The sequence below is a fragment of the Lonchura striata genome, chromosome 2 (assembly GCF_046129695.1).
Source record: "Lonchura striata isolate bLonStr1 chromosome 2, bLonStr1.mat, whole genome shotgun sequence".
In the NCBI taxonomy this organism is placed as follows: domain Eukaryota; kingdom Metazoa; phylum Chordata; class Aves; order Passeriformes; family Estrildidae; genus Lonchura; species Lonchura striata.
In genome coordinates this window covers 99266126-99292167 of record NC_134604.1, presented here as the reverse complement: position 1 = coordinate 99292167, position 26042 = coordinate 99266126, and the positions used below count along the sequence as shown (strand labels likewise).

The 26042-nt window shown below is 41.8% G+C and overlaps 1 protein-coding gene across 6 annotated transcripts in view; it reads left to right on the top strand.

Moving 5' to 3' along the window:
• GPM6B (glycoprotein M6B) overlaps positions 1-26042 on the top strand; it is a 103436-nt gene that overhangs the window by 65886 nt on the left and 11508 nt on the right. For 2 of the 6 annotated variants that reach the window (XM_021535559.3, XM_021535560.3), the window contains exons 1-3: positions 4488-5282; positions 12600-12719; positions 23276-23462. In XM_021535559.3, coding sequence (XP_021391234.1) covers positions 5222-5282; positions 12600-12719; positions 23276-23462 — 368 coding nt within the window. In that variant the 5' untranslated portion in view covers positions 4488-5221. Of the gene's footprint in view, positions 1-4487; positions 5283-12599; positions 12720-23275; positions 23463-26042 lie in introns of those variants that run through there. The other 4 variants (XM_077781607.1, XM_077781606.1, XM_031503792.2 and 1 more) reach the window with 3 other exon arrangements.

Sequence of the window (26042 nt, the reverse complement as noted above, 5' to 3'; positions counted from 1 at the left end):
AAATGGGCTCTAGTTTGTCACCATATTTCTTTCTGGCTTGCCAAAAGCATGGTGCTACTCCAGGTAGCCTCACAGGAGAGGGATGCAAGAGGTGATGTTGATTCCAGCTTAGTTTCAAATGTATCCTATTTTGTTTTCGTTTTTATTGCCTTTTCTTGGAAGTCTTTGGAATGGTTGAGAGTCCTGCATTTTATCTGTCAAGAGTTTTGAATTATTTTCCCCAGATTTTTTCTTTTTTAAAGACAAGTTTATAATAGCCAGAAAAATGTTACTAGGGCCCTTAGATTAGATTAGATAAATAAAATCCTTTGCTTTTAAAAATTATTTATTTCCTTCTGTGCTGTTGACTGCCTTTCATAAGCGGAAATGGAGTTCCCACCTGCTTAATAAGACATCAACTTTTTATTTCATTTTGACTTTCATTATAGTTCTTCAGGTTGTTTCCTTTGGTAGACTTCATATCTCTGCAGCCATCTTTAAGACTAGAACTTGATGAGACCTAGCTATGGGAAAACCCATACAGAACCATCTGCTCACTTTCTAAGGGATTTGGTTTTTTCTTTTGTGTAACCAGTCAAAGGTTAGCTATTGGTATATGTTCTGGGTCTGGGCTGTTTATTACCTTTGATTCTCAGCCGTGGCTGTAACTGTAGTGCTCCAGCTGGAGACAGGCAGGCTGGACAGAGAGGTGTATGTACCCCAACAACTGAGTGACGTCTCCTTTGCCTGCTGCGTCTCACCAGGCGTTTAGCTTGGCTGCAGTCATTGACATCTTCACGAGGCTTTTAAGGGAGTCACAGCACTGGCATCTTCACACTGTTAAGGTTTGCTTACCCTCCTGGACTTAGCTCCATTGGTTAACTTAGTGATTTTCTTTGGCTGCAAAGATAACCACTATCCATGCTTAAGCTTTTATTTTTTCTCTTTCTTACAGAAATTTGAGACTGAGACCCCTAAGTGCAGTGCAGACTCATGTCTGTGTTTTATACTGTGGCATAAGTGCAAGGATTTTCCACTGTTATTTGTTAATTTGGATTCCATTTTCCTAGTAACCTAGTATATCTGAAAGAATGAACCCCAATTTATATTTTTTTGTGAAGTACTTGCAAGATATATGACTGCTGCACAACTGAAAACTTGTCATGCTTTGATTTTATCCACATGGAAAGTTTGCCTGCTTTTGCATAAGTATTTGGATTGGATTTTATAAGCAAGTCTTTGGTGACTGGTTTAAAGTTGAACACGATTGTAATGTAATTTGCTTACATTGCACCAAGTGGCTTCACGTGTATCTGTTCTTTCTCTTAAATATTAAAAAAAGTAAAGTATTCTACAAGTTGTCTTTAAAATTAGTTGTTTGGACTATGTGTCAATCTTGTTTGAGGGACAGTCTCTGTATTTTAACTTCTGAGTCTTGGATCTCATAGATAATCTCAAATTGCTCTTCAGCTATGTGAGAACAGTCTTTATTACAGCTCTGTGAAGCCTTTGTAGAAATGGCAAGTGTGTATTCATCTCCTGAAAGCTTGTGAAGAATTTGCTGTAGCTTATGGTAGAGGTTCTCAGCCTGCAGGAATGTAAACTAGATTCAGTGATATTAAAGATAGATGTTCAAAAGGAACTGGCACATGAACAGAATAGGGATTCTAATGTATTTTTTAACTTCTGCAATTGTGCTATTTTAATTGACTGAGCAAAATTATTAAATGTGTGGTTTGGGGTTTTTTTATATCTAGATAAAATAGATTTAAGCTTTTTTTTTTTTTAATTGTTTTGCAGTAAATGTGACTTGGTCTGCAGTGCCTTCACATACTTTCCTCCACTGCTATTCATCCTGAGGTTTGGCAGTAGGCTCAGAGCTATGCTTTAGCAGCAGAAACCCTTGCTGCTCAGCCCCTCTCCTCATTTTCACTTTTATCTTGCTCTGCAAAAACAAAATTCTGGGCTGAACTTCTCAAATGTAAGTAGCTGCCTGCCCTGGTTGCTGGTTATCTAAATCAGCTTGGTGTGTACCAGCAGGTTTTTACTGAATATCAGTCTTAAAAGATTTTTTTTTTTAATTTTCCCTTTGTGGCTTAATCTTGTGCTGTGTTGTCATAGGCATAAACTTTATGTCTCCCAGTCTCATCACAAGGATGTATCTGTTTAAGGGAGGGAACATTGAATGAGACAATTTGCTAGCTGAGATTAATACTTGAAGCACAAGATCAGCACCCATATTAGCACTGGAGGAAATAGTACAGTTTGTTTTATTTGCTGTATTTATCAATGATGGTGTAAAAGTTTGAAAATCAAGAAATTACTTAGGATGAAAAGTGCTTAAAACCTATCATACATTGCAGCAATCCAGAAAATAGTAACAAGGTAGGGGAGAGAATTTTACACTCATATATCACTTGAAGCTTTTAGAGGATGATTTAGTTGGTAGAATTAATGCTTTTTAATAGTTGGGCTTGATGATTTTTGAAGTGTTCTGTTCAAGTTCTTGTGAAGTTGATTCTGGTATTGTGCACTGATTTGTCATTGCCTGTTTGGGGAAGGGGTTATTCTGGGGAAACAGTTGAGGAAATAGTCTCCCAGCCTGTTAGTTTTGGGTTTCTGAAGCATCAGAAACTCTGAAGTCCTGAGCCTGCCTAAAATTCTGTTCACCAGTAGCTAAGCGTGCAGCTGTTTGAAAGGAGTAGGTCTCACTGGTAAAGAGGGGAGGGCTACAGTCATGGGTTTCCTCCAGGGACAGTCTGTAACCAGAGGTTATGCCTAATGTATTTTCTGTTTAAATAAAGGAAATTCCAGATTATGTTTGTATTTTCTGTGTATTTATACTGATAAGTGCATTGATACCACACCACTTGAATTAGGTTATGAACAGACCTTTTGTAACTTAGGATAGTCTGTGAAGGGAGGTTTCAGCCTTTTAAAGTTTTAGACCTTCCAGTCTAAAAGCAAAGATCACTAAGAGAGATCTAGACTGTGACAGAAGTACCAACTGCACAATGAGGCATTCCAAGAAGAGAATTTTATGTCAGAAGCAATCAAGTGCTTTGACCAATTACTAAAATTTGTGTTTCAGCAAGGAGGGTATATTTGGTATGGATTTTCAGTCTTACTAATGTTAAACAGGGAAGAAGCCCCACTCTTTGTAGAACCTTGTCTTTGTATAATCATTATACCAACAACTTTTAGTACTGGTTAAAATAATATAGCAAACACATCACCCATGCTTTCACCTTTCAGCTGTTTCAGGGAGTGTGTTTGCAGTGCACGGTCTTGCTGGGGAGGGATTTCAATCTGTGTGTGGATTGCTGTCTTAGCACTGGAAAGGAAGATTGGGGAAATATGCCTTGCCACCTGGGTTGAAGTCTCTGCTGTGCCTACTGATTTGATTTCCTTGAGAAACCCAACCCCTTGCCCCACATTGGCCCCTCAGGATACTTCATGCCATCTACAAATTGGCATCATCCTGCTTACATCGAGGTCTGCTGAAGTGGGAGCTTCAACTGCAGACTTTTCCTGGGCTCCAAAGAAACATTTTAAGTAAATGCTTGACATCAAGTTTTGATGTTTTGATATGAAAACTTAGGATATGACCAAGACCTCCTGGCAGCTGTGCTGAAGCCTGAAGTCTGAGCAGTAATGCCCAAAGCTAAGTAACAGCTGTGTTGGCTGTGGTGAGAGAAGGGGTTTGTGCACTAATTTCTTGAAAGAGATGTAAACTTTCTCTAATGGTTGGGTCTGAGGGCTTTTGTGCTTTTCACTTGACATCTAGAAATACAAATGCGCAGCAAAATTGTGGGTTGTAGTAAATTCAATCAGAAGAGACTGAATTGCAGCTACAAATCTTTGGACTGCTTGCCTCTTCCCACTCTCCTGTTTGAATCTGTTATAGGGAATATGCAGGGTGTAGGTTTTAACATCCCCAGCATTTTCTGCATCTGCTGGGCATCTTTGCAGGCTGCAGAACTGGCTGCAGAGGCTGGACCACAAAAGCCATCACTCCATGCTTGCTCCACCATCCTACATGCACAAGGAGGTGCCTTTGGGCAGTTGTGCCTTGTGCAGCGTGTTGCACTGTAAGGCATTGAGACAAGCAAAGTGACAGGCAAGGTTAATTAGCCTCAGTACAGCATTAAATGTGTCAGCTGTGCTGGGTTTTGGGAGGGGAACAATACCCCTGTGCTCTGTGGCTCCCCAGCACAAGAGTGGGCTGGGGACACCTAAAGTCCTGGTGTATGCAACACTGGCATGTCTTGAGTTTGTTGCTCCCAAGTGCAGCTTATTTGATCATGCTGCAGTCTGTGTGGATTTAAAGGAGTGATCAAACGTGCTGAACAGCAACTCTGTACTCACTCCCAAGCATGGCTTTTGGTCTCTAGTGGCAGACCTCCTTTTAAAGTCCAAGTTGTGTTTTCTTAAACATTTTATCCTTTAGAATGTTGCACGTGCATTTTAGATTACTTGAATGGGCTTCCTGTCTCTTTGCTTGGATATTTTTTCTTTTTTTTTTTTTCCCATTGTGCTCGCAAGTCAAAGAAAGAATTAAAATTTTCCATGTACATACATATATATGCCCGCTTTTGCTTTTATGCTTCTCTCACACAGTCTTTTACCGTGGGTGAGCGGAACTCTCAGCAAAGAAAGCAAACAGAGAGAACAGACCCATCACCCCCCACCCCTTGAAAGAGCAGAGGGCATGTGGAATAAATCAAAATGCAAAGCATAATAACGAGGTCCCATGGGAAAGGAGCCTTGTGATTGTGTGCCGGCGTGCACTCCCCTTAGAGACGGCGGCCGGGGGCTCCTTTCTTTCTCACTCGCATGTCCCCTCCCGATGTCACCGATCCATTCACTGCCCGGAGAATTGATTAACATTTGTTGGGAGACGGGGAAAGAGGGGAAGAGCGGAGGGCAGGAGGAAGGGGCGCGATGCTGGTCCCCACGGTGTGGCAAGCGGAGGCACAGGGTGGCTATTTTATAGCTGGGGACCCTGGTGACGTATAGCTGAGCGAGCTGGCACCGCTCCTCCTGGACCAGTCAGCGGAGCGAAATTGAAGCTGACAAGACTTCTCTGGCATTTTGGAAAGGACTGTAATCTACTGTAGGGGAGAACAGAGCCGCTCAATCACCGCCGCTGTAAATAGGAGACGGAAGGGAGTGAGAAAGGAGGCGAAGAGAAAAAGTGCTTGCTGGGGGGGGAGGGGGGGCGGCATTTTTGGTGGATGGTATGAAGCCAGCCATGGAAACTGCAGCGGAGGAAAATGCAGAACAAAGCCAAGAGAAAAAAGGTACCCAGGGGTCTAACAATAGCCTGTTTAAATCTTTTCATTCAGGGGGCTTAAAGAGGTTTAGGCCAGTTTTGTCACTTTTTCAAATAGCTCTTAAACAATCGTTACTGCGTCTTCGGGCTTTCAGACGTCCTTTCCTGCATGGCTTGACAACAAATTAATAGAGCATCAACCTTTCTGTCTGTGTCTGTATTTGCTCTGAATCTGTCCTAACCCTACCCGAAATGATGCTTGCAAAAGAAGTCCCGTTATTGCCGCGTCTCTGACAGATTTCGGTTAATTTGGTTTACAGAGGTAGCGTGTGCCTGTGTGTTTGCATGTTGTTTTCGGAGCCGTAATCTGGTGTTTTCATCGAGACTAGCCATGTAGCAAGGCTTTGCGATGCAGTGTGGGAGACCTCGGTTATAACAACATATAATAGATCATAATGTCACACAACCTTCGTGTAGTGAGCTCGATGCCAAACGCTACTCTTATTTTTCAAATTCCTTTTCTATGGTGTCATCTGGCAAATTTTACTTTTGTAGCTATCTGCCTGCACTATGATGAGGGGGAACAATGCAGTGAGTTTTGCAACATTAGATTTCACGATGTGTTAATCACTGAGAATTGCTGCTTAATGGAGAGAACAATTCCATGGTAATGGTTCTGTTGTAGGGAGATGGAAGCAATGAAAGAGAGGTGCTCCATCCATCCCAGCTTTGCAGGTTGATTCTGTTTGGTCTGGAGTGCTGAACTTCAGAGCATAAATTCAACTCGCAAGGGATATTTTCTTTCTGTGTTGTATAATTTGTGTCAAATAACCGTTCCTCTTCAGTGTAGCAGACTACAGATCACAGCAGTTTGTTGGGGTTTTTTTTTAGTGAATGGTACAGCAGCAATTATTTACATTTCTACTGTCTTTTTACTTGAGTCATAGTACATTTTTTTAACCTGTTATGTATCGTTTATAAGCAATTGAGTATCTCATCTGAGTATCTCATAGGCTTAAGCAGCTGATAAACAACTAATGCATTTCCCCAAGCAGAATTCTTTCATCGATTGTTAAGCAGTTCAGACATAAACATGATAAATCCCGGTAGTGTCCAGTAACAGATTTTGTTTTCCTACTTTGAATCTGACTTCTGCTACAGACTTCATATGAAACAAGCTTCAGTTTCAAGTAAATGAAATTTGTCAAGTGATTAGACATAGTACTACATAATCCCTTAGGGATTTCACAAAAGGAGGTCCACTGATGAGAGATTAAACTCTGAAAGCCATTAGTGTGTGTGGACAATAACCCACCTCACTGCAGATTTTGAGTAATTAATGTACAAAATGTCTTTAAAAGATTGACTATAAAACCACCTTGGATTGATAGGTCATTCTCCAAAAATTACGGCAATTCTTTCTTCTGATTGACGAGCTTCTTTTAAGCCAATGGAATTCATGTTACAATGAGCACTAAAGAAAGTTATCCGTATGCATTAGCAGCTGCGCAAAACAAAATGTGTTGCTGAGTGTGTTTATGATGAGTTTATGGCTTCACTTTTGTTTTGGCAAGGATGAAAGAACAGCATGTAGAACAGTAAGTCTGCTTCCAAGTCAAGGAGGTTGATCTGTTGCTTTCATCAAATGCAAGCAGGGAGCCTCCTATCCCAATGTTACCACAATTTCTTATTTTTTTCTATGATAATTTTATACTTTGGATCTGTTACATAAGTATATGTATGTAACACTTGTAGGTTTTGTTCTTGCCCATTCTCCAATTCCTGAAAGTAACACATGGTCTCTCACATTATACTCTGTATTTCTCTTCACTTAAATTTTCAATATGCTTCACAGCAAATTAAAATGCAGAAAGCTGAAATAGTCCTACTCCTAATTTCTATAGCAAAACAAATAGACCATACCCCCCTGCAAAGTTACCGTTGTGAAGTGGTCATGGAGGAGACATATTTGGTTTTGAGGGGCAGATTTTCCAAAGTGCTAAATCTGTCGAGTCCAGTTGGGTTTTCAGATGGGCTCAGCAGGCATCATGTACCTCTCAAATGTGAGAATTTTTCAACAGGGCTCTTTCAGCAGCTCCTGTGGAGGAAAATGGGTTTTCTCTGTGCAAAGAAAATTGTAGGAAAATGCTGCTGCTTTATTTTGGGGTACAGAACAGAAGAAGACTCCTTCATTTACTCTCGGGACCACATCTCTTACTTGTTATGCCTCACATGCTTACCAGCCTTGCAATGTTTTCTTCTTCCTCTAGGATCCTGCCTGGACTTGGTAATGGCCATCCTTTATGAGATGCTCTAGATTGAGTGATTTCAAGGCAACTGCCACAGCTTGAGGCAATTGAAGTCCTATCACAGGGTCTTTTAACTCCTCCTTCTAGAAATTAATTACAAAGCCTAAGGAGATAAACCATCTGAAGGGGTTTGGGAGATGCTGCTGTTGCTAAGACTGAGCAAGGGAAGATCATGAGCATTCTGCTTTGGGTACTCAAGTTCACACTCAGAATGGTTTTTACTGCCAAGTTCTGGGAAGGTATCTGCATTTAACTAATAGAAAATCATGTTTTTAAGCTAAGAGGTATTTTCCCTTAGCCAGAATTTTAAGGTGCATATTTCTGGGGTATGCTTTCAATGCAAGAACCTTCTTGATGATGTGCTGCATTTTTGTGGAATAAATACTTGGAGGAAGTTGGGCTAGGACTACATGCTGTGTGTGTACAGGTCTCCTAGTACTTGGGAGAACCCTGGTGAGCCATGCTGCTGGAGCACGTGGCATGAACAGCGAGGTCTATTTTAAGTTTGAGCACTGGTGCCACACAGGTATTGGTCTGTGTTTCCCATCTCTGCACAGCCAGCTATTTTGGACTGCAGTGTAGCTGAGACAATTTGCACAAGCTAATGTGCTTTAGGAATAATTACAGATTTATAAATGAAAATTACTGAAAATTATTTAGACTTTTAAATTTCCTAATCTGTATAGAATTCCCGTGCTATCTTTTAATAATTTTCATGAATCTCCTGCCTGATTCAGGCAGTGATACTACCCGGCTGATGGATTCAAGTGTTTATCTGACATTTGTTTCTCTGCACCCAGATGAGTGGCTGCTGTCCCAGTTTTTTTAATTGGAATTGGAACAACCCTCATGTTGATGGAGATAAGAAATAAGTCAGCTTTATGCTGTGTATCAGCAGCCCTTATCAGAGGAAAACACCATGAAAGCTGAAGCAGAATGTTTAACAGATACTTTGCAGGACTGCAGGACAGATTGGATGCATTTTAAAGATGAAGGTTTACAAATTATTACAAATGACAGGGTTTATCTTGCAGGCATTAAATTAAATCAAAACGTGAGGACTGGGCAGGCAGATTTACTGAGGTGGAATAAATAAGAAAAACGAAATGCCATTTTGCATCTGCAGTGAAGGATATAGATCCTGATACATATTAACAGAGACAAGAAGTTTCCCTTTTCATTTAACTGTGAGAAATATTACCAAGTTGCAAAATTTAAAAAAAAAACAAAACTCAATTAAAAAAAGAAAATAAACCCCAACTGTGGATGACCATGGTGAATTCAACAATTACACACAGGATGGAATAAAGACATGATACTAGGGTTTGCATTCCTTATATGAATACATATGATGTTCAAATTGCCTATGCTCTGCTGAGAAATAATGAAGACCACTTTGAGCAGCTGTAGCAAAGGTCCCTTTTAAATGGCTCTTCCCTTCTTATGTTCTCTTGATAAAAGAAGACCTTGTGCTCAGTAGTAGCTGTGAGCTTTATTATTTTTATGGTATATGAAGCCATGTTTCAGCTTTTAGGCTCTAAATAGACAAGTACATACTAGTCAAAAATAGAAAGAAAATACTTTGCTTGTCTTATACTGTTGCACACAGTTGTACAATTGTGTTTAAATGAAGGCGTAAAATGCAACGTGAGAAGGGAGAAAAGATTTCACAAAGAAAAATGTGCTAGTGTGATTGTTGTGCAGTTTATTTCACTTTTAGTAAAGTTATTTTTACACAGTGAGCTGATGACATTTTGATGCATCACAGATGTATTTTTCATTACAACAAACTGAAAAAAAAGTATTTTTAGAATATGTATTATGATCATCAGCCAACATTTCAAAAGTACCCACCTAATGCTATGTTGTCGCAGTGGTATGAGAGCTGTCAAGCCATTCAAAGATTTTTAGTATGCTGCATATTTCCCCCCATTTTAAGCAGTTGATTGGTGTTTCAGATCCACTGACAGCAATAACTGCTCTAAGTCCCTGAAGAATACGACTGTAGGAAGAGAGGTCCAGCCCTGGGAGAATCTGGGACACACGATATTCTGGGGATAATAATTTGGCAGGCTTAGTGATTTAGGTTTTAATGAATAGGATTTGGTTTCTAAATAGGAGGGGGTTGAAAAATACTCAGAGAATACATTCATACTGGTCTGGACAACCTCGTGAAAGCAGAAAACCTAGACATATGTGCCATGGGATATAGTAACGGGGGTGGGGGAAACCCAGATGGCACTGTATGCACACAATGGCTTTTGCAGCAGGAGCAAAGGGGACAAAGATAGGGGGAAGGTCTCCTTCAGATACTCTGACCCTTCCCATTTTCTGTCCAGCCTTGCTCCTTGTCCAGTATTCATCACCAAACCATCAATGACTAAACAACACCCTCTCTTTGCCCCCATGGACTGCTTCATCAGCTGAGACAGATTAATATCAAAACTGTGTTTCCTCTAAAACCATATGATAAAGGCAGCAAGCATGAAGATGTTGAGCAGTGTGAGTTTGATTACAGGTGTGCAAGATGATTCATTCCAATGAATATTGAACACCACAGTTGCCTGTGTGGTGTGACATGAAAGCATTGTCAGTTCTGTAGCTGCTGTGTCTGTGCAGGATTGAGGACAGCCTGCTTCTGACAGGAGGCCTCGAGCTTGGCTGTGGGTGGAGGGTATTGTAACCTAGACCAGGGGATGCAATTAGTGCAGTTGGTTATTCAAAAAGCAAAAGATAAAGACACCCTTAAGTCTGTTTCCTTTCCCAGCTGTTCAGGGTACAGAGTTAAATTCCAATGGATATGGACTGTGTGCAGCAGTAGTTTCACCACTGAAACCTGGGGAGCTTTTAACCTGGTGTTGGTTTTACATGAGTGGGCCTGGGTGGGTCCCAGCAAAGTCACCCGGAGATGCTCTTCAGCTTCAGAGGCCGTGCCAAGGGCTACCAAACAGCCATTGCTGAGTGGCTCTTTGCAGAGCAGTGGAAAAACTGAGATTCCTTCTGCAGTTTGAACTGCTTGCTAATGAAAGGAGCCTTGTTACTGCAAAACCAGAATTTGCTAATTAAAGAACCCAGCTCCATAGAATATTTTCCCTTACAGAAATGATGCTACAAAGTTTATATGATGTCTCTGTGTTTCAAGGGTTTGATGTTTGTACTGCAGCAGACAGGTGACTTCACCAGCATCCCCCCAGGCTAAGGGAGAAAAGGAGCTGCCTGCTCTGCTGCTCTGAACAAGTGCTTTTTGTGGCCACTGCAGGAGAAATCTCAAGTTGTGGGTTCAAGCTAATAGGATAAAATGTTCTTGATGTTGAAGGTTTGGCTTAGATGCTGCTGTAGTACAAATGAATAATTCTTTTCTTTTAAAAAGTCTTTACAGCTGGTTGTTTTTAATTTTAATTTTTATAAACTGAATCTGTTACCAGTGTCCAGTAAGTAGCCTCAAAAAGGCAGGGGGCAGACACTGGGGAGGCAGAGAAGGGAAGGTATGCTGTATTGGCGAAGAATTTTGGCTTTCATTTTGTATCCAATTCAATTTATGGCTTTCCTTGTGATCTCCCAAGCAGGATTGTTCCTCTCGGAGCAGAAGGAGATGATATCATCCTGAGAGTGTGCAGTCATTTTGGAACAGTCATTTCAACACATTTTGAATTTTGTTATGCTCATAAGATGTGGAACTTGTCTTTCCTAAGAGAAAGCATGAGCCATTCAATACAGAATAATGTCTTCTGTGGAAGATTTACTGATACCTGCTTGCTGGTTTGTGTGTGAGATGCAGAGAGGGGGAAAATTACCAAGCCACAAATTGTCCTTTAGAGAGCCATTGATGCTAAATTTATGTACAAAACCCAAAAGACTCTTAGTATTGGAGTTTGTTTGCTGATAAAGAAGACTAACAAGTTCTTGGTTTAAATCTCTAGATGCAGCATTTGGATTCAAGGCCAAGATTTTTTTCTCTTCTTGACGTATGCAAATGTGGCTGTGCCAAACTCCTCATTGCACAAGCAGCAAAACCATATGAGAGGGGCTGGGTCCAGGACCTTCTGAGCCCCTTTTAGGCTAGAAATATATGGCATTTCTACTTCTCCTGCCCCCTGAGATTAATCTAGTCTCCAGTTGATGGGGTTTTCATCTTCACAACCTTCACTTTCTCCACATGCCCAAACACTGCTGAATTGGACTTACTTCAGCCAGAAATGATGGTTGCTTTCTCATTTAGCCACTGCAGAGGGGGACTTGGTGCATTTTGAATAAAGGTCTGTCAGTCTCACCCTGACAGCTTTGACAAGGTCATAGTGGTACCACTGGGGACATGTAGGATCAAAAGTGGTTTGATGCTGTTTCCCACCTCTTCAGGGCCACAGAAACCCTGAGCCAGTGAGTGTGCCATGAGTGTGTGAGTGGGTGAGGTGAGTTACTGCATGTGGGGTATTGTTGCTGGGCTTCCTCTGAAAAGATAAGGAGAAGCAGAACTGCTCTTCTTGGACACGAACTTGGAACAAATAGTTTTAACATACTTGGTCTGCATTTTTGGATGTGAGCAGAGCCTAGGTAAAATAAAGTCCACAAACTTTTATTTTTTTAATGTAAGAAAGTATCAGAGCAAACCTTTTTGTTTGCCCTACCTTGACATGAAGCAATAACCTTTTTCTTTGACAGCATTAGAGTCTTTTTAAAAAACAGGTAATGTGATTTCCCATGACTTTACCTTCCTTTTCTGCTGGAGCAGAGCTTTTTTGTCATGGACAAAGAGAGGGAGACATGAGAGTGGGTGGGGGTAAGGAATAGAGAGCCCTTCCTTATGTGTCTTAACTCAAATCCTAGGTAGAGTTTCTGCTATTCAACCTTTCTTAACACCTGTGTGAGCATTTCCTTCTTGATCATCCCTCCTAATCTCTTCCCTTAGTCTGTAAGGTTATGTTGTTTCAGTTCTGAAACTACAGTGTGTTTTTTTCGGCTCATGTTTTTAAAATGACTGAAAGTACTGAACTAAAACTTGCTGGTGACACTGACTTTTTACCACCTAAAATTGGCAGTGATCACCAGACCAGAAATGGAAATTGGCAGGTACCACTGGATGTACAGGAGTTCAAGGCCACACCGGTACCATCATGTGCCAGCATTGAGAGGCAATATTAGTCCTTTGGGGATTCAAGGTAAATAAAGGGCTGGGTGAAAGGGAAATGAAGAGTTCAGAAATGGTAGTAGCATAAACTTAATGCTTTGTAGTAGTCCTAGCAATTTAAGATAATTGATCATCTGTTTTTCTTGTTTTATTTAAGGAGTCTACTTCTTTTGTATGAGTACTTGACATAAATTTGAATTTCCTTGTTAATGCTTGAAAGACAACAATGCGTGGTGTGAGGGACAGCTTCCTTTTAACTGTGTTCCCAAATGCTTCAAAATTGTTTACGGATGAGATGAAATTGTTTGGGGTTTATGTGGATGAATCTATCAAACTTAATCAGCCACAAATGCAGAAGTGACACTAAAGCAGTGACAGCACATCTGACTCACTGGTATCCTACAATACACTTCCTAGACAATATTCTGTGGTTTGGTTTGCATTTTTCCCTTGCTAGAAGAGTGAGAATCTAGAGGAGGATTTCAAGTGAGGCTGTAAAAATGGTTTGGTCTCTAAAAATGGTTTGGACTCTACATGCCTGTCCTTTCGATGTCTGGCTTGAGACCTCAAGAAGATCCTATTTACTTTTCATGAAGCTTTATTTTGAGGGTGTGTGGAGGAATTGAGTTTTGAAACATCTTGGAAAGGCACCTGAAATTAAGCCTATGACTGATCACATTAGAAAATTCCAGTCTGACTGATGAATAGCACACCAAGGGACGTGTATGCTCAGAGACAGCCTTTGCAGCTAGCTCTATCCAGAATTCTCTTCTCTTTATGGAGTTGAGTGACTGAAGCCTGCTTGACAGCTTGTTTGCTGGAGAGGCCTGCCTCCGCATCAGAGACTTTAATAGCAACACAGGGAAGTATTCACCAAAGCTTGCTGCCTCATCATTCCCCTTTCCATTATATTTTCCTACTCTTGTGCTTTAGGATTCAGATGTTTACGTATTTCAAATGGCTTTTTCTCCCCAAAAAATACTTAGGTCACAGATTAGGATCTCTGTCTTCAGTATCAATATTAATTTGACCATATTTTATGACAAGTTACCTGGTTTGAGGCTGCTAGAAGACATTTCCAAACTTCACGTTTATTACACATGGGATATTTTGCACACAAAAGAAATGCTTTAGGGAGTAGATTATGAATGCTGCCTCCCTGGGCTGTGAAGGACATGGAAGGAGCAGACTAGACTCTGGTTATCAGGGTCTTGGGCCCCTTCAGCTGTCCCCAGTGATGAGACATGTCCATATGTGCTGGCAAAGATGAGCCAGGACACAGAGATGCACAGCCTTCTGTTACAGCAGCTGGGAGTCTGGCACCTAAAATGGTGCTAGAAACCCTTGTTTAGGCAACTGAACCCTTTTCAGTCTCCCTTGAGAATTTTTCTGAACTAGCATGTAGGTAAATATGCCTGTCATGAGGGAGTTGAGGATGAAAGGGTTCTTGTTGATGGCATTAACACCCCCCACCAAAGCCCAGAAATGCCAGCTCAAGGGAAGATATTTTAAATGGCTGCACTTAAAAAAATTAAAAGTCTTTGAGGCAAAAATGAAACCTCTTTGAACAGGTCTTGAGTAAAACCAACCTGCTAATGATGGATTAGCCACTGTGAAAATGCTGGTCTTTTCTCTTGTCCCTTTGCTTTCAGGGAAGATGTCACTTCAGTCCCTACACAAATCCCTGCTATAAGATGCCTTCCTTCACCACTGGCCTGCAGCTCCCCACTGCTGGGTGGCACTGGGTGCTGTGCTGAGATAACCTCTCTGCTCCTTTGGCAAACCACAGGATTTCTTGGGTGCCTTTGTCTCCTCTGTCAGTGTCCCAGTGGGTGTCACTATGAGGGCACCTCTGTGGCAGTCCTCATGGCATCCACCTCTTCTCCCAGGGTCTCCATGTACAACATGATCTCACTTCCCTAATTTAAGCTTCAATCCAGCTCTTGAGCAACTAGGGAAGAGTCAAGTGTGGGAGATTCACTGCAGTGCTGGAGCCAAGACATCCCCAGAACACCTGCAAGCTTAATGAGCCTTTCAAAATGCTAAAACAATTTTTTTTTTTTCCCCAGAAAGCAAAGTATCATCTTTTTCTCTAGAAAGAGAAACTTTGCAATAGTTGTTTAACATGAGCTTAGCTGTAGGCATTATTCCAGGTTGGGTGGGTGTTGTTTGCTTTATGGGAATATTTTTTGGTGGTTTTTTTTGTTGTTGTTGTTTTTTGTTTTTTTCAGCTGCTTTGTGAGCACATAAGGGCATGTGAAGGTGGAGTATCTCACTGAAACAGCCTTACTGCTCCTTTGCTGAAACAAGCTCAAGTTTTGGAAATGATGTGGTAGGGATTCAGCTGGGAAATAATTGCATGAAATCTGTTGCAGGGCAAAGGACTTCTACAGTTGCAGTTCAGTTTTCTCATTATTCCTCTTGATCCATAGTTGGGTAAATGTCTAGGAAGATCTTTGCATCTTCAGTTATCTCTTAAATTGAGAATTTACCTTCTGAATCTGAGATCTGTCAGGCTGCAGTACATACACACACACATACACAAACACACAGGGTTTGGCCCTGTTTTCAGCTGTAAGGAGAGAGAGGTTGTGTGTCTTGTTTGCTTCTTTATGGCTTAGGGAGGAGCCAGCAGGGGAAGCGATCAATAGTGGTGCCTGAAATCCAGTGTGGCTAAAGTCTTGCTCTCCTACTGAGTGCTGAAGGCTGATGGAGGGTGAGGTGAGTTACAGCTGGCAAAAAGGTGGAGCTAAGAGTTTCATCTCCATTCTTCCAGGTAAGATATTCACCTTTGATTAACTTAAAAGTCAGCTTTCAAAATCATATCAGCCAAGATACAGGTGGGTCTGGAGGATGGTTGGATCAAGGAAACTCAAATGTCCTTACAGATTTTCACAGAGCTATGGAAGTCGCCCATGAAACCGAAATGCTTGGATGCCTTTGTAGTACCACACTGATCTTGTCTAGACCTTCAGGCATTTGGATATCTTTGGCAGTTAGCCCATTGTTTCATCTCTTTTACCTGTCTTACCTTGAGTTTGTCCAAAATTATTGCCTGGGCTGGAACCTATTGAAGCAGCAGTTCCAGCATGTTGAATTTCCCAAGCGTTTCTTCAAGGAGGAAAAAATATGAGAAGTGAGGGGAGGGAGGCCAGGGCAAGGGCAGGAAGGAAGGAGGGTCTTCAAGCCTGTTGAGCAGTGAGTTGTTGATGTTTCAGCTGAGAGTTACAGCCCCAGTTTGGACCAGAAGCTGCCCTTGCTGGTGCAATGTGTTTGAACTTTGAGCTCTGTATGCCAATGAGCATTTCCACATGCTCAGGCTGCACTGAATCCCAAGGGTTATTTTGGATAGCAAATACCAGAGCAACTCTCTAGGAGAAATAACACCAAAGCTTTTATCAATAATGCCTGATCTGTCCCTTATGTCAGAAGTCTCTTTTTTAAATCACCAGCTTAACTTTTTCCTGCAGAAGTAGCTTATAGCTAAGAAATAGCCCTCGCTAATTCCCACTGAAACCTGTTTGAAGTAAGGCCTTTTCCAGAGTATAAATTAGGTATTTTTCTTCTGCTATGGATTCCACTGTTTCGTAGGCCAAAAGTGAAACAGAGAATACATGAAGGAAAATGAAGTTCTGCCTGACCTTTGTCCAAAAGCAATAAAGCTGGACAAGAGCAATTCTCTCATCCCACCATCTCATGGGACAGCAGTGTTCTTCCTGTGCAGGTCTGACTCCTTTCTCTCATACAGCAAACACCTGGGATGGGCACTTGCAATAAGTATGGATATAGTGATTCCTATTCCACAGATTTTACTGTCTGAAAAAGATGACTTCAGAACACCTGTAAGCTTAATGAGCCTTGCAGAGGTTGGAACAATATATGTGAGGAGTGTGTGTATTTCACTAAATTTGAAGAAGGTAAACTAGAGAAGGCATGTAAAAAATGCATTCAGATCACCTATTTTTGCATGAAACAGGTTTGGTTCCTGCAACAGGAGTGCAATTTTTTGCTGTAAGAGCTGTGGATTTGGGAAGAAGAGACTTGGAGAAAAAAAAAGAGAGTTATGATTGCTGCTATCTGTTCTTAGAGTCTTCTCTGCATCATTTAACACCATCCAGAAGAAACAAATCTTGCTTGGTGAAACAGCCTTTTCTCCAATTTGAACATAATTTTTCCTTAGTGAGAGGAAAAAAAGTAGCATTTGCTATGGATGAATATTGATATCCTCTGAAAGGCTGTTTGGTTTGTTTGAGCTTTTTTGTTAGTTTGTTTGTGGGTTTTTTTGTTACTCATGGTAGAAGAGAAAAAAGTGCTTGATTTTAAACCTGTGCTTACTGTATTTTTGCAGACAAATTCAGGAGCCACTATTACTCACATAGTACTACAGTGATACTCAGTGCTTTGTGGATTTGAAGAAGGGTCTGCTAATGGTTCCTCCAGGCTGTGAGATGCTTGTTCTGCATTCTCTGTGTTGGTTTCCAGCACAGGAGGTTGTGAGGACTTTTAGTTCTCTTCTGCAAAAAACTATGGAAGCATCTAACTGATAACAGAGAATAAATACCTTCTCAGAAGTGGGGAAGTAGCTGTATGACAGTGCTGAAACCAAGTATCTTGTATCTGTATCAAGAATAACTGGAGAAGTTACAATTAGAGCTGAATACCTTCAGAAAGGAGCTTCTTATTCTTCAGGTAGCTCGTAAATACTAGAGGATGGGGTGAGGTTTACTGAATAGATCAGGCTACCCTAAATCTCACAGGTTTTTAATTGAAATAAATATCTTGTGCTGGCCACTTGGAAGGATAACAGAGGTGGTGTTGCTGCATTTCAGGTCTGATCCTTTGTGGCAGCCCTAATGGCAGTGTTCTCCAAAGGTCATGTCCCCTCCATCACAGGGACTCTGCTGGAAGAGGGGAATGCAAATACACTGGGGAGATTATCAATCTGGCTAGACTAAAATGCATTTACATTAAGTTTACTGGCTCTTATGAGTTAATTTTCAGTATAAGTTAATTTCACAACTTTTTATTTGTGTAGGACTAAAAGGCAAAATTAGGAAATACTGAAAGGAAGTTTCTGTGGAAGAGCCTTAAGCAGTCTGTGGGAGAAGGAAGGATTTTCTCTATTTGAGTTCATCACTTATTTAATGTTAATCCAGTGGTGAGTGAACATTTATTCTAAGTAGTAACAGTAGGTTTTGTTTTGTGACATGTTTTGTAAATCAGCAAAATTTAAGATGAACAAGAATGAGTAAGGATAGAGCTTGAACAAAGACTTCCATGTGATTTAATGTAAACCCTTTTTATTTTAGCCCCTTACTAAAGTGTAGAAAGAAATTCGTCATAGGCTTTAAACTTACGCTCGTAAGGTTAAATATTTTATCTTATTGTGTTGTTGCCACTGACCCTTGGCTGCAGATGTGGGTGATAGATGTGAGGAGTTACCTTACTGCCAGGTACTTCTTCTCATGCAGAGAAGAAAGAGGTAAATTCCAGTTTTGCTTTTGAGGTATTAGCCTATTCCCACATCCCTCACAGCTTCTCCTGTGGCTGCCAATCATGCAGCAGGTAAGAAAATGTACATCCTAGCATGCATAAACCATTCAGAATGGAAATTTTCAAACATACAGTGGGTGGCAGACAGTAAAATTGGCAGTTCCTTTCATTGACATAAAGTTCATTTTCTGACAGAAATCCATGGTGGTTTAGGCCTCCATGGGTATTATTCATGCTTGGTATTGGGTAGTCTTCAGCACTGGGGAAAGCAGGAGGTAAATGTTAAGTGCTGAGTTGTCCTCTTACATTTAATTGTGAATTGGGAGTGATGCAACCAACACTGTGGATGTGTAGCAATGAGCCTGATTTAGCTTCAATGGCTGCATTTAAGATGTTATCTAGTGCTTTCATTTTAGGTGTTATCTAGTGCTTTTTTTCCCTTGGATTTTTTGCAACTTCCTTTTGTTGAAACAGTTCCTCCCCACGTGCTCCCTGAGCTGTGGTGCTGAAGCCAGCAGAGATTGTGGTTCCTTGCTGGAACATGGTGTGCAATTTCTGCTGTGTATTAACTGGGCTGGAGTCTGACAGGCCAGCATTTCCTAAAATATTTTACACAATTACAGGAAGTCAGTGACAAGAAGAAAATGATGCCCATTGCTTTATCTTTCCTGGGAGGGGAAGAAACCAAACTTCTAAGGAAAAGAAAGTGGAAACTAACTCAAAGACAGACAGCGGGTTTAGCTGGAGGTTTAGCTCCCTGAAATGGAAAACTTTTCAAAGCTCCTTTCAGGTTTTCTTGATTCTGTGATTTTTTTGTTCCATAGTGACCTTGACTATGGGCCAGTGGTTAGAACCTGAGATGCATTGAGGCACTAGTTCAGCCTAGGAGGTGTTTGGAACATTAGACAATAGCCTGATTTTCTGTCCAAGAGGTGTGAATATTCCTTCTTTACAGCATGTTTTCCATGCTTTGCTTTGAGGGATGGCTTTGCGAACATCAGCCTGTCTCAGCTTTTCAAGTCTGGGCTTCAAGAATTGATGTATGGTCTTCCTAGAGCAAGCCCTAGGAACACTTAAGGTGTGTTCTGATCCTATTGCATTGTTTTTTGTAATTTCCAAAACACAGATCTGACCTTAGTAGGATGAGGTAGTTGAGAACTGTCTCTTTTTCTTTTTTCTTTTTATTTTATTTAAGACCTTAGAACTTAGCAGGTGAGAACTGCCTCTTTTTTCTCTTTATTTTAAGACAATTTTCCATTAATTCTCTATTACCTTGCCATTCTGACTTTAAATCTTAAAGCTGTACTTAAATTACCAAAGGAGGTTTAGCCACACAATCACCATTTGGCATTGGAAATTGAATGGCTAAGCCCCTGCATAAATGCAGTAGGCTGTACACTGCTGAGCAGATTGTATAATTGTTCATCATACATTAAGCAACCAATTGCCAATTTATGTACATATGTAGGTTCATCCTTTACCAATTTCCTGTGACTGATAGCTGCCAGGAGATTAAAAGAATAGCCAGTTCCTGTTTCTTTCTCTTCTCTTTATTTTTGTCCTTTAGCAAGAATATTTGTGTGTGTGTGTGTGTTTAATAGCATTCATTCCCTAGAGAATAATCTCAGTCTTTGTTTTAGCTGGCCTCCTTCTGAGAGTGTGTTAAATCTGTAGCCAAGATCACAGGCAGCTCTGGGCAAATCATTGGGCTGTTATTAACCTGCCTCCATGGCAACTGCTGCTCACCAGCCTGAGGACAAAAAATGTTTTTATTCTGCTGAGTTGCACAAAAGGTTCTAGCGATGCCTTGCACAAAATGGCCATTGAAAGGGAAGATGCAGTGATGTGTGTTTGTGCTGTACAGTTTCATATTTAAATGGTTTTACACTGTTTCGTTGGAAGTGGATATACAGCTGAACGGTTCAGTGTTTTGGCCATATGGAAAATAAAAACTAGCAGAAAATTGGAGCTGAACTTATTTTAATTCTACTTATTTTTGTCAGCTTGAGTTCACAGGCCTTCAGCCTGCAGTTGTCATCACAGTGTTAGCGAGTTATTTTGTGACCATGAGCTAGGCAAACATCTTCCTGGGGTTTCAGTTGTACTGTGTGAAGATAGTTGCTGACTTAGAATTGCAGAGAGAAAACATAAAGGTTTCCTGGAAAGCTTTCTAATTGTTTTCAGAAGTCCTCTGTTTTGCTTCAGTGCTTCTTTGGGAAGCTTGGTAAGCATATCTCAGTTCTTGATGAGCTTCAAATCGTAGCTGGTTTTGAAAGTACTGTTTTAGGCTTGTGTTAAAATTTTAAAATCAGCTGTTTTGCTCAGGCTAGGCATGGCTTTAATCTGCTCATAGTGTTCACAGTGGGATATGGGGGGGGGGGGGGGGGGGAGATCTGGCAGTCCCAGCACTGAGATGAGGTTGCATCCTGCAGTTAGTTACCCTCTGGCAGGAGGCTGTGCAGCTCTGGTGTCAATTTGGGTGCAGAATGACTATGTATGGATGGATGCTGTCTCTTGGAAACATGCTGGTTTGGAATGCTTCATGTGCTTGCAAGCCGGCTGTGTGCTGTTTCCAGGTGTACCAAAGTCTCTCTGATTCCTGCTTTAGTCTTGGGGTCAAGGTGAGTAGCTCCTGCAGTTCCACATTTGGGCAGTTTCCTCTGCTCGAAATAATGTGGTTGCTTTAGACACCTCTGAGGGTGTCCCTTGGCTTTGTTCTGCACTGAGAAAATGGAGGCCACCCAAATTCTGTGATGCCTTTTTACTTGGACTGCAGAGGAAGACAAAGAGTATGGCCACTGTGACAATCTGTGCAGCTGCCAGTTGCTGAGAGGTGAGAGGGGGTCTGCCACTGTTGCTTTGTGTTCAAGGGTCTGTGGATTAGTGGCAGATACTGTCATGTGTTTGGGCAAGGGATCCAACAAACTCCTCAGGGCAAATGTCCTGCCAGTGGCCTGGAAAGCTGGCTTGGCAGTATGGGGTATTAAACATCAGTCCTGGGTCTACACCAGCTTTTAGCTTTGTCAGGCTGCTCCCATTTTCTGAAACCAACAGCTTTTCATTTGGATCTTCTCAATCTCTTGGCCTTGCTTCCAGCTGTTTTTATTTCCTGTCTTTGATAGGATCCTTCTGCAAAGCAATCTGTGGGATCAGCACAATTTAATGATCAGCCTCTCCACACTAAGCAGTGATCAGGCATTGGGTCTCCTGCTTTAGGAGTGTGGCTCAAAAGGTGGTTTGTTTTGTGCTGGGCTGTGACCACAAGTGTGTTGTCTGCTGGTTCAGAACATGGTTACTTCTGGGTAATCTTTCATGGCTAATCCTGCACCAGGTGTATTCATTTCTTGGATTAACTCTGGGAGGTTTGAACCTGACCTGGGAGCGGATGCTACAGAGGAGAGCCAGGCACAAGTGGCTGCTCTTGCATGTGAGCTGATCTCAGGCAGATTCCCCAAAGCAGAGCATTGTTCTGCAAGGTTTGTTGTCTGAACTCAGCTCTGGACCTCTGTGATAAAATGAAACCCAGAGATGATTTCCTCTGATAGCATGCATTTGGATTTTGTTTGGCCCATCACTGCCGAGCTGCAGTGTTTGTTCATTTGGCAGTATTTTTGTCATGAAGATAGTTCCTACTGAGTGGACTCCAGCTGTGGACTAGACTATAAAACCTTCCCAGGCTTGTTTCTATACAATCAAATCTTGTCTTGCAGTTAGTGAAGTAAGTAATTTTGATGGTGTTAGCTGCTTAAGCCTGACTATGGCATTTGCTAGTGACTCTCTAAAAGAAGAGTTTCTTACTTATGAAATGGGTAATCTTTCAATTATTGGATGCATATTATTCCTCAGTGCATCACAGAAGTGCCTGCTCTGCAACTCATTCATTAGTGGGAAAGGAAGGGAGATAAAAATAAACTTGCTTCATGTGGTGGCTAGAGATTTGCTGATCTTTGTGAGGAATTTTTCGGGTGGGAAGATGTGATGTCCTCATTTGCCAGCTGTCTCCTTGCCTTCAAAAGCTTTGTCCATGTAGCTCCTTGCCATAGCAGCGGTGGCTGTCCTGCGACGCTGGCCGCTCCATTAAGCGTTGGCTTAATGGCTTGTGTTCTGCACAGTTGTATGAAATGCACATTAATGGAGACAGCTTAATGCCATCGCCCTGGAGAAATGAATTGGTATGGATTGCCATTACCATTATAGCGCAGTTAAAAGCTGTGTTTGTTTCCGATTTACATTTCCCAGCTTTGTAAGCAGATGGGTTTTCAGGCCACGCAGTTGGAACGAACCTGGCAATTCAGCTGCAACCTCCTTATTACAGTGCTCATACAAATGGCAGCTCTGGGGGGGTGTTTTGTTAACTCAGACCAGTTAATGCGTTTCAGTTGATCGTGATACTGCAAACTGTATTCAGGGATCACTGTAAATCCAGTGTATCCTGTAAGAAGCTGTCTGTGTAATATAGCTTCATACAGCAACCCTTGACAAAAACTGTTACTCTTTGGACCCCATTCAATTTTTCTGTTGTAAAAGTATTTGTACCCCTATAACCTTATGTGGATTTATATAAAAATATAACTTAGGAGTACTGGGAGTGTGGGGTAGTTAAGTTTTGTGGACTTAAACGTATTCATCTTCCAGTGCAAGTGCAAAGTATCTCCTACTTTTTCAAAAGGTTTCATTGTCTTGAGTAGTTGCTTCTCTGGCTCCCAGAGTGTTGCCATCATAGGTGCTCCTGCCATTAGTAAAGCTGAAACATGCTGAGCTCTGGATGAGCAGCTGAATTGCAACGGATCACTTTAGACAGTGATTTTTTTGCTTTTTCCATTTCATAGGCTGTCTCATCGATCTCCTCTTGATCCTGTAAAGACAGGAGCACTCAGCCCACTTTCTGGGCTTTGAATCCATACCAACAGATCTGTAGGTCACTGCTTTAGAGAGTGATGCTGTCTTGTACCGCCTATAGATTTTTTTGCTTAGCATGTCAATGCCTGGGCCTTTTATTCCCTCTGGCTTTTACCAAGTGGAGGACAAATATTCTTTTCCTCATAATCTGCTTTTTGCTCATGACATTTCTTTTGCTTTCTCTCTTCTGCTTAGGTTGCTTTGAATGTTGCATTAAGTGCCTAGGAGGAGTGCCATATGCTTCACTCGTGGCAACCATTCTCTGCTTCTCGGGGGTAGCGTTGTTTTGTGGCTGTGGCCACGTGGCACTCACGGGAACCGTGTCTATCCTCGAGCAGCACTTCTCCACGACTGCCAGTGACCATGCTTTGCTGAGTGAAGTGTAAGTATGCCTCCCGTTCCCATAATTCATCATAACACCCTCATGCTAAATGAGTAGAGATGGACTCAATCCTCAGTCCCCATCCCTGAGTATTAGGTTGCTTGTTTTAGTAACAGCGCTCGGTCATTTACTGGTGTTCACGTACAAAAAGCCAAAGTGTGTATCCTGGTATGCCTGCTTATACTGGGACCAGCACTCTTTAATATCTTCATCAGGGTCACAGACAGTGGAATTGAGCACACCTCCAGCTGCTTTGCAGATGACACCCAAGCTGAGTGGTGCAGTTTGCTTACCTGAAAGGAAGGATGCCACCCAGAAAGCCTTGAGGAGTGGGACTGTGTGAACCTCACAGTGTTCACCAGCAGCAAGTGCAAGGTGCTGCACATGGGTCAGGGCAATGTACCAATACATGGTGACAGATGAAGGGATTGAGAGCAGCCCTGCCAAGAAGGACTTGGGGGTGCTGTTGGATGAAGAACTGAACATGAGCTGGAAATGTGTATTCCCAGCCCAGGAAGCCAGTTATATCCTGGGCTGCATCCAAAGCAGCGTGACCAGCAGGGTGAGGGAGGTGTTTCTGCCCTCCTACTCTGGTGAGACCCTTCCTGGAGTGCTGCATCCAGCTCTGGGTGTGCTCACACAGGAAGGCCATGAACCTGTTGGAGTGACTCCAAAGGAGGCCACCAAAATGATCAGAGGGCTGGAGCACCTCTTCTGTGAATACAGGCTGAGAGTTGGAGCTGTTTAGCCTGGAGAAGGGAAAGCTCTGGGGAGACTTTAGAGCAGCCTTCCAACACCTAAAGGGACCTACAAGAGAGCTGAAGAGTGACTTGTAGCAGGGCCTGTTGTAACAGAACAAGGGGTAACAATTTTATTTTAAGAGAAGATTTAGTTTTTGTTGATGACATACAGTTGGAAGGTATGACAAGAGTAACAAAGAAGCTTGGTTCTGACCATCCCTCTTCAGAAGCATCTGGACTGGTATTTGAGAAAAAAAGAGAAAAAAATGGAAAGATCTGCAAATGTAGCCTTTGGATATAACTAACCACAGGCAAAATATTTGGGTCTTTTATGTTCCCAGTGCTTCTCTGTGAGGTCAGAGGAAGGCCTGGAGTGGTGCCTCGGGTCCCATGTCCAGCAGCCAGCCTGGCCATGTGTGCCTGTGATGAGGGGCCCCTGTGGTGGGCACGGTGGGCATGGCACATACAGGAGTGCAAGGGCAGCAAGCCAGACAGGTGATACTTGAAGACTCTGGTGTCAGGGCCCTGTGCAGCACACTTAATTCTTACTTTCTTTTTAATATCTGTTGTCACTGACTCCCTGTATATGCTTGCAGGCATAGACCTGCCAGTTTGCTGCATGCCCTCTGAGCACTGGTGCCAGTCCCACAGCACCATTTCAGGGCTTCCCCTGTCCACAGGACCCTCTGTACCCTCACCTGCTCTGGGGCTGCTCCCCCCTTCCAGCACTGCCCACACTCAGTCCCTGGCTGTGGCTGGTAGTGTGTCCCCAGCTCCAGGGCATGAGCCACCAGGGCCCTGCAGTTAGACACAAAATTCAGTGAGAAAATGTAAGCAGCTGTTCTTCAGCAACTGGGTAACAAAACACTCTGTGCTTGCATCAGTCTCCGTTTGAGCAAAATAGAAGAAATTGCAAAAGCAGCAGTCAGAGGCAGCAAGTTTTATGTTTTGGAGAGTTGTTGACAATGTTTCTTGTCATGTCAGCACCAGCAGCTGGGGAAATGCATAATTCCTACCAAAGCAGCTCAAGGCTTGCTGCTGTGGAGCCAAGGGGGTGAGAAGGGAGAAGGCGTGTTAGAAAGGGGCAAACTTGAGGCTACAGCAACATGAAAAAGGAAAATATCTTAGTAACACACCCTTTGGAATACAGTTTTTTAACCAGTTTTCCTATTACTAATTTCTGGTACCATGCATTTGGTCTCTCCTGGGCTATTAATGATGGTGAAGTTATTTTTTCTATACTCTCTCAAATCCTGAGTTTTTTGGTGGTTTTGTTTTTTTTTTTTTTTGGTTTCTTTTTTGTTGTTGTTGTTCTTTACAGCATAGATGCAACAGATTTATCCAGTTACTTTTAATCAGTTTGGAAAACAAAGATAACACTTCCCACATAAAATTTTAAATGAGCAATATCCTATTTTGATACAAGGGTAACATTTAACTATATAAATGGTAGTCGTCAATTTTCTTTAAACTAAAACATTCAGATGCTCTTTGGAGATCTATGCCAGCAGCTGCTTGGTGGAGAGTGGCAAGAATCAGAAAAAAAAATATCTTGAGCAAAGCATATTTATCCTCAGAAAACTGGTAGTGTGGATGTATGAAATTAACCTCTTGGTTCTGTGAATAACTTCATTGAAAATAACCATCCCAACAATCAAATTCCTTTTAAGAAGTTCCAGGGAAATTGTGCTAGTAACAAAATATGACTTTTGAAGACCAGAAGTGTTGTATGGAAGATCTGGAATTCTGGTCCTCCAAAACAATTAGCTTTGGATACAGAATCTGATTGATAATGTTTAGAAATTATTCTTTTCATCTATCTATTCTAGCTAAAGGAAAA